General features: G+C 62.1%; 1 protein-coding gene across 1 annotated transcript in view; it reads left to right on the top strand.

Moving 5' to 3' along the window:
* WIZ (WIZ zinc finger) overlaps positions 1-8,054 on the top strand; it is a 27,848-nt gene that overhangs the window by 1,507 nt on the left and 18,287 nt on the right. The window contains 3 exon segments of the mRNA XM_027705380.1: positions 1,937-3,536; positions 3,538-4,396; positions 4,620-4,967. Coding sequence (XP_027561181.1) covers positions 2,016-3,536; positions 3,538-4,396; positions 4,620-4,967 — 2,728 coding nt within the window. The 5' untranslated portion in view covers positions 1,937-2,015.

Genomic DNA, 8,054 nt, shown 5'->3' with positions numbered 1-8,054 from the left:
CCGGGGGCAGGACCAGGAGGTGGTTCCTGTCCGACTCCGGGATCCCGGGGGTTCCTTCCCCATGGATGGTTTATCCGGGGGCAGGAGCCGGGAGGTGGTTCCTGTCCGGCTCTGGGATCCCGCAGGTTCCTTCCCCATGGATGGTTTATCCAGGGGCAGGAGCTGGGAGGTGGTTCCTGTCTGGCTCCGGGATCCTGCAGGTTCCATCCCCTCGGATGGTTTATCCAGGGGCAGGAGCCGGGAGGTGGTTCCTTCCCCACGGATGGTTTATCCAGGGGCAGGAGCCGGGAGCTGGTTCCTGTCCGGCTCTGGCATCCCAGGGGTTCCTTCCCCACGGATGGTTTATCCAGGGGCAGGAGCCGGGAGGTGGTTCCTGGTTCCCGTCCCGCTCTCGTGCCGTGGGAGCCGGGTGGGAGGAGAACCTGGGCACGGAGCAGAATCACGGAGCCGTGAGGTGGTTTGGGTTGGAAAGGGCCCTAAAGATGATCCGGTTCCAGCCCAGAAGCCGGGACAGGGATCCCAGGGATTGGGATGTGGAGGAGTCTCCCCGCAGGGTTTGCCCTGACTCTGCTCAGCCCTGGAGTTGTTGTCACCCCTCAACCCCCGGGGAGCTGCAGGTCAGGGCTCCTGGATCTCCTGGAGCCCAGTTGGGGAACCTGGATTTGGGGATTTGGGGCCATCCAAGGCTCTGCTTCCCCACGAGCCTCCCGTGGTTCCGACGGAAGGGCTGGAGGCTCCTGAGATCCCATCTCATAACTGTTGGTCCTCGAGGCATCTTGGAGAACATCCAGTGCCTCAGTTGGACCCTCCCGAGGTTCCCTCTTCCCTGAAAAAGCTTCCCACCCGAATTTAGGACTTCCAAGAGTCCTGGGACTTCCCATGGATGTGCTCAGCCCCTCCGACCCCCAGCACATTCCGGTGCCGTGGGGGTGGATCCCCCCATGCCGGTGGCATCAGGCCCCCCAGTCCCTCTGCAGGGCTCATTCCATGGATTCTCACCTTCTCCTGCTGCCCCAGGGGGGGTTCCCAGCCTTGGGAAGGGTTTGGAAGTGGGTCCCTTGGGTTCTCTGCACAGGAAAGTGAGAATTCCCAGTCCTGTGGGGAGGGATCGCCCGGGAATGGCCGTTCAGTCATGGAGACAAACCAGCCTTTGGTCCAGGAGGCCTCTGCTGTGCTCCATGTTTATTTTCATCCCCTTGGAAGAGCTCCTTGGCCTGATGTGGTGCCACGTGTCACCCAGAGCCGGGTGAAGGGTGTCCCGGCATCCCGAGGAGTCGGGAGGGGAAAGGGAAGTTGGGAGGGAGGGGGTGGACCCCAGGGAAAAGACGCCTCTGGCCCAAGGTGGTGGTGACGTGGTGATGGGACCCCAGTGCTCCCATCACACCCAGCAGGGAGAGCCGGGAAAACATCTTGGAGCAGGTCTGGAGCGAGAGGCAGGAGCTCTTCCAGCTCCACGTGGCCATGGCGGGGTGGGAAGGGGAGGCCCCATTTCCATCCCAGCTCTTTGATCTTTGGGAGTCACCACAAACTCCGCGTCACACCGGGACACCACGAGGCTCCCTCTGCTCCCGGGGCACCGGGAATGTCGGTGTGACCCCCCAGTCCCCCGGTTAACTCCCCAAACTTCCTTGCAGCCCCACCAGGACACCACGAGGCTCCCTCTGCTCCCGGGGCGCCGGGAACGTCGGTGTCACCCCCCTCATCCCCTGGTTAACTCTCCAAAATTCCTTGCAGCCCTGCCGGGACACCACGAGGCTCCCTCTGCTCCCGGGGCACCGGGAATGTCGGTGTGACCCTCCTGTCCCCTGGTTAACTCTCCAAAATTCCTTGCAGCCCCACCGGGACACCACGAGGCTCCCTCTGCTCCTGGGGCGCCGGGAACGTCGGTGTGACCCCCCTGTCCCCCAGCTAACTCTCCAAACTTCCTTCCTTGCAGCCCCGCCGCCGAGGAGCGCTTGGAGTTCCAGCAGGGCCTGTACAGGACGGACGCCCGGAGCGCGCTGGAGCTGCGGAACATGACGGTGTCCGGCCTGTCCTGGGACGGCGACGGGAGGCAGGAAAGCACTTTAGAGAGACTCTCCGGCCCCAAGGACTCGAAGGAGGCGGCGTTTGCCGGGGTGGATCCCGAGCAGCTGGAGAGCGACTCGGAGGGGCCGGAGGGCGGGAGGGCGGCGGCGGAGACGGCGCCGGGTCCTCGCGCCGCCGAGGAGAAATATCTCAGAAACGAACCAAAGCAACTCGAAGGGCTCGGCAGGGAGCACCTGGAGAAAGGCAGGAGGGGAGTCCAGAGGGTCGACTGGATTCCCAGGCCCAACAGGAGCCCCAGCCCTCCCTACAAAGACGTAACCAAGCCGACAGATGTAGCAGCCAACCTGCCCTTCCGGGGCCAGGCCGTGCGTGAAGTGCCTCCCCCGCTGCCCCCGCCGGCGTTCAGGAAAACGCTCAACCCCGTCCTGGGCAAATCCAAGGGCCTGGAGGGCTCCTCATCCCACAGGAAGGGGCTGGTGGTGGACTCGGACGCGGCCGAGGTGGCCCCGCTCTCGACGGCCGAGTGGATGCTGCAGAAGCCGAGCCTCCAGCTCGGCGCCGACCTGGCCGTGGGCAAACAGTCGTGGACGGTGAACGCCGAGGACTCGGTGGAGCGGGTGCCTCTGCTGCCCCTGGAGCCCGCGCCCTGCAGCTCCTACGACGTGGAGATGAGGCCCTACGTGTGCGGCGTCCTGCTGGAGGAGCAGGGCAAGGAGGAGCTGGGCCAGGAGGAGGATCCCTCGGTCTACACCTGCATCGAGTGCAGCATCTACTTCAAGAAGAAGGAGCACCTGATGGATCACATGCTCCAGCACAACCGCGGGCCGGGCAGGGACCAAGACGGGGACGCGCCGGGGGGGCAGCGCCAGCTGTGCTGCAGCGAGTGCGGCTGGGCCTTCGGGGACCCCGCGGCACTGGAGCAGCACCGGCGGCTCCACCAGGAGTCGCGGGAGAAGATCATCGAGGAGATCCAGAAGCTGAACGAGTTCCCGGACGAGGGCCGGGAGGCGCGGCTGCAGTGCCCCAAGTGCGTCTTCGGCACCAACTCCTCCAAGATCTTCGTGCAGCACGCCAAGATGCACGTCAAGGAGAGGAAGGACCAAGGGGCCAAGAGCTCTCTGGGGCTCTTCGGCAGCGCGGGCAGCGGCGGCGGGGAGCTCCGGGACGGCCCCGCGCGCGGCCTCTACAAACACTTGAGGGCCAACGAGCACCCGGCCCTGCCGGCGCCGGCGCCGCCCCACGGCAGCGCCAAAGGGCTCAGCGCCTGCGCCCTCTGCGGCTTCCCGGCCCCCAACGAGCACATCCTCAAGGAGCACCTGAGATACGCCCACTCCCACCTCTCCTGGGAGGCCGAGGCGTACGAGGACGACCCCAACCAGCCGGGCACCAGCAGGGACGCCTACAGCCCCGCCCGGCCCGGCCGCTTCCCGGAATCCGAGTATTTCGGCAAAGCCGAGCGGCTCTTCCCCCCCCCGCCCCGGGAGAGCGCGACCCACTACGACCCCCCCCCACGGCTTCGCCCTGGCCCAGCCCCGGCTCGACAAGAGCAACGGGGCCGCCAAGAAGGACTACCAGGCCTCGGGCTTCCACGCCAGGAAGGCGGCCCCGTTCGCCGCCCCGCACAAAACCCTGGGGCTGTCCGGCTTCCCCTCCGCCAGGGCTTATTCCCAGTTCGCTCTGCAGCAGCTGAAGAAGAAGGCGGCGGCTCAGCACCTTGAAGGAGACGGCGACGGCCTCCGGAGCCACCCCGGGGGGCTGGAGGAGCTCCGGCACAAGTGGATGTTGGGCGGCGACGGCGGGAACGCCGAGGAGGAGATCCCGGCGGGCGCGGAGGCGGATCCGGGCGAGAACAGGGCCCCCAGAGCCGTCACCATCCCTCAGGCTGCCTTGGACCTCAAGAGGACGTTCAGGGACACCCTGAGGGCCACGGACCCGTCGGTGGCGTCGGAGGAGCAGCAGCAGCAGCTGAGGATGATGGTGCCCCTGGTCCTGCTGGAGGAGGTGAACCTGCACCCCAAGGCGGCCAAGCGGCCGCGGGGGAAGGCGTTCAAGAGGAAGGCGACGCTCCCGCCCCGGGATTTCGTGATGGAGGAGCCCCTTCCCTTGGACGTGCTGCTCCTGGACGCTCCCCTGGAGGGTCCCCTGGAGCTCGACGACCTGCTGGACTCCGACGCCGGCATGTTGAAGAACGAGGAGAGGAAGTGCCCCTACTGCCCCGACCGCTTCCACAACGGCATCGGGCTGGCCAACCACGTGCGGGGCCACCTCAACAGGGTGGGCGTGAGCTACAACGTCCGGCACTTCATCTCGGCCGAGGAAGTCAAGGCCATTGAGCAAAAGTTTTCCTTCCAAAAGAAGAAGAAAAAAGGTAGTATGTATTCAATTCAGCCTGTTTCTGTTCTCTGGGGTTGCTCTCGGGGGTGTTCTCCTCCCGCCCAGGACCGGGTACGTATGGTGGCGGTGGGCACCGGGGGTCGCGGTGGCGTTCGGCGGCCCCGGGGGGGCGACCAACAACCCTCTGTCCCCCCCTCTTAGAGGCTTTGACCCGGGGGTTCGGTGCCACCCCTGACTCTCTCTGTCCTTCCCCGCAGTTGCCAACTTCGACCCGAGCACCTTCAGCCTGATGCGCTGCGAGTTCTGCGGCGCCGGCTTCGACACGCGGGCGGGGCTCTCCAGCCACGCCAGGGCCCACCTGCGGGACTTCGGCATCACCAACTGGGAGCTCACCATCTCGCCCATCAACATCCTCAAGGAGCTGTTGGCCAACTCCTCGGAGCACCCGCTGCTGCAGGCGGCGCTGGGGGCCGAGCCCTCGTCGCCAGGCCGGGACAGGGACGCGCTCGGAGCCTTCGCCCCCCGCAAGAGCGTCACCCCCATGGCCCCGCTGTCCCCCTTCCCCCCGGCCTGGGGAGAGGAGCCCCTGCAGCCCTACAGAGACGGTGAGTGGCCCCCGAAAGCGTCGCGATGCCCCCCGGACCTGCGGGGAGGGGTTGGGTTTGGTTGGGTTGTGTTGGGTTGGGTTGTGTTGTGTTGGGTTGGGTTGAGATGAGTTGGGTTGGGTTGAGTTTGGTTGTGTTGGGTTGGGTTAGGTTGGGTTGGGTTGGGTTGAGTTGTGTTGGGTTGGGTTGAGTTGGGTTGGGTTGAGTTGGGTTGAGTTGGGTTGGGTTGTGTTGGGTTGGGTTGAGTTGTGTTGGGTTGGGTTGGGTTGAGTTTGGTTGTGTTGTGTTGGGTTGGGTTGAGTTGAGTTGTGTTGGGTTGGGTTGGGTTGGGTTGAGTTGGGTTGGGTTGGGTTGAGTTGGGTTGGGTTGGGTTGGGTTGAGTTGGGTTGGGTTGGGTTGAGTTGTGTTGTGTTGTGTTGGTTTGGGTTGAGTTGAGTTGTGTTGTGTTGGGTTGGGTTGGGTGGAGTTGAGTTGGGTTGGGGCGAGCTGGCGTTGATCGCTGCGTCGTCGTCTCTCTGTGCCCTCCGGGGTCTGAGGTGGTTTGGGGGTGGCAGATGGAGGATCCTGACAGTGCCCCCTCCTCCCGAGGGGTCCCATCCATCGCCGTGGCTGTTGAGGCTTTGTGCTTTGGGAAGCGTCGCGTTCGGGAACGAGGTTTCCGTCGGGAAACCCCTGAAGCTTCACCCCCTTGGGGCAGGGAGGAAGGTGTGCTCTGGGGTCCAAGACAGGACACAACCTCTGCCTTGGGGGTCCGTGTTCCCCCCCGGGTGTGTTGGTACCGTGGGGGGAAGCTTGAGGGGTCCTTCCCAAATGGATTTGGGTCTGAGCTGGGCCCTCCCCCTCAGCGCTGTTCAAACAGGATCAGTCCAGAGCAGGGCCCATCCCAAACAGCTCCCAGGGCTCCAAACCCTGAGCTTGCCCCAAAACCTGTGACCTGCTGTCCTCCCAAAGGCTCAAAACTTAAACCTGTTCTCCCAAAAACTAAAAACTTAAACCTGAGCTTGCCCCAAACCTGCAATGGGCTGTTCTCCCAAAGGCTCAGAACTTAAACCTGTTCTCCCAAAGACTAAAAACTTAAACTTGTTCTCCCAAAGGCTAAAAACTTAAGTCTGTTCTCCCAAAAACTAAAAACTTAAACCTGTTCTCCCAAAAACTAAAAACTTAAACCTGAGCTTGCCCCAAAACCTGCAATGGGTTGTTCTCCCAAAGGCTCAAAACTTAAACCTGTTGTCCCAAAGGCTAAAAACTTAAACCTGTTCTCCCAAAGGCTCAAAACTTAAACCTGTTGTCCCAAAGACTAAAAACTTGCTCTTGCAAGAGGAGAAGCCGCCCCCCAGCTCTGGAAGCCCTTGGAGCAGCTCCTCGTTGGGTTCTGCTGGGCCCGGTCCCGTCTCAGATCCATCCCTGTAGCTTGATTGGAATGTCAGGGAGCTGCTAATCCCGGCTCTCCCGCGTGCTGGGACACCCTGGAACGAGTCCTGAGCGTAACGAGGGCGAATTAAACCCTGAACAAACCCAAACTCCTCGTTTTTAGCACATAAACCTTTGGCAGAAGAGCAGCTCAGGAGGTCGATGCCAACGAGAGGGTTTTGGAGGCTCTGCCTCATTCCAGCTGCCAGGGGCTGGATGTTCCCGCTGGTTCAGGTCTCCCAGTGCCCAAAATTCCCTGGCACGAGCTGGTGTCAGTGGTGCTGCTGCTCTGCAGGGCTGGGGTGGGAAGGAGGAAGGATCTCCGTGTTCCGTAAGAACCGTCGGAGCAGAGGTTGGGTTGGACTCGGATCCCGCATCAAACGGGAGCTTTTAGGGAAAAATAAGTGGGTCATGTCTTGAAATAGGATCTCACTCGAGGTTTTCTCAGCGTGTGATGCTGGCCCGGGGTCGGGGACATCTCCTGCTCCTGCTGTTCCCGGCTCCAGTGGCCTGGAAGTGCTGCCGGAGGAACCGGGTCGGGAATTGTGCCCGGAAGTCAAAGGAGTTGGGTTAGAGCTGGTTTGGGGTTAATTCAGAGGTTTGGTTGTACCCAGAGGAGGTGAGGATGGACCTGTTTGAGCACAGGAGTTCAAACCCTCCTGGATTTGAATTCCATGCTCCCTGTTCCCTCAGGAGTTGTATTATTCCCTCACGGGAGTCTCTCGGGGGGACGATTCCAAGAAAAAAGGGCAAATTTGGAAAGCTTAAAACCCCCCCAGCCCAGACCTGTGGGGTGACCCAAGCACAGGGATCCCATGGAACCCTCTGTGTGGAAATCGCAGCCTGGAGTGTCTCAGTTCCACCCCAAGCTCTTGGAGACTCCCCACGAATCCAAACCCTCCTTGTTTTCCTTCCAACCCCGCCGGGATTTGCCGGGTCTGGCGCAACCCCGGCCCGAGGATTGGCAATATTTGCTTAACCGGGGCCGTGGGGAGGAGCTGAGCAAACAGGGAAAGGGCTCTGGAGGCGGGAATGCTGAGCTGGGAGCCGGGATTTTGGAGGGCAGCTGTGCCCAGGGCTGAGCAAACAGGGAAAGGGCTCTGGAGGCGGGAATGCCGACCTGGGAGCCGGGATTTCGGAGGGCAGCTGTGCCCAGGGCTGAGCAAATCCCCGGTGGGACCGGGAGAACCCCCCGGAGCTGCTCGGGGTCTCCGGGGATGGAGCCTCAGCCGCTGGTCCTGGGGGAGAGGGAGCAGCTCCCGGGGGCAGCTGCTTGGAATAACGTCCTGGGCTTGGGAATTGGGATAATTCCTGAATTTATAGAGGGATTTTAGCACCATTAATGGGATAAAGGCCTTTAGCAGGTTATAGAGGCAGGAGGATCTCCTGGAGCATCTCTGACTCTGCTCCAGACTTGGTGTCATCTCCACTGGTGTCTCCTTGCCGTGGTGGCCCTGGGCTGATGTGTTTTATGCCAATTCCCGAATTTATTGAGGGATTTTAGCACCATTAATGGGATAAGGGTCCTTAGCAAGTTATAGAGGCAGGAGGATCTCCTGGAGCATCTCTGGCTCTGCTCCAGACCTGGTGTCATCTCCACTGGTGTCTCCTTGCTGTGGTGGCCCTGGGACAATGTGTTTTATGCCAATTCCTGAATTTATTGAGGGATTTTAGCAC

This window comes from Neopelma chrysocephalum, unplaced genomic scaffold (genome assembly GCF_003984885.1).
Source record: "Neopelma chrysocephalum unplaced genomic scaffold, ASM398488v2 Primary Assembly neopelma1_328, whole genome shotgun sequence".
Classification (NCBI taxonomy): Eukaryota; Metazoa; Chordata; class Aves; order Passeriformes; family Pipridae; genus Neopelma; species Neopelma chrysocephalum.
The sequence above is the reverse complement of the archived record's forward strand: the minus strand, read 5'-3'. Positions and strand labels throughout refer to the sequence as shown.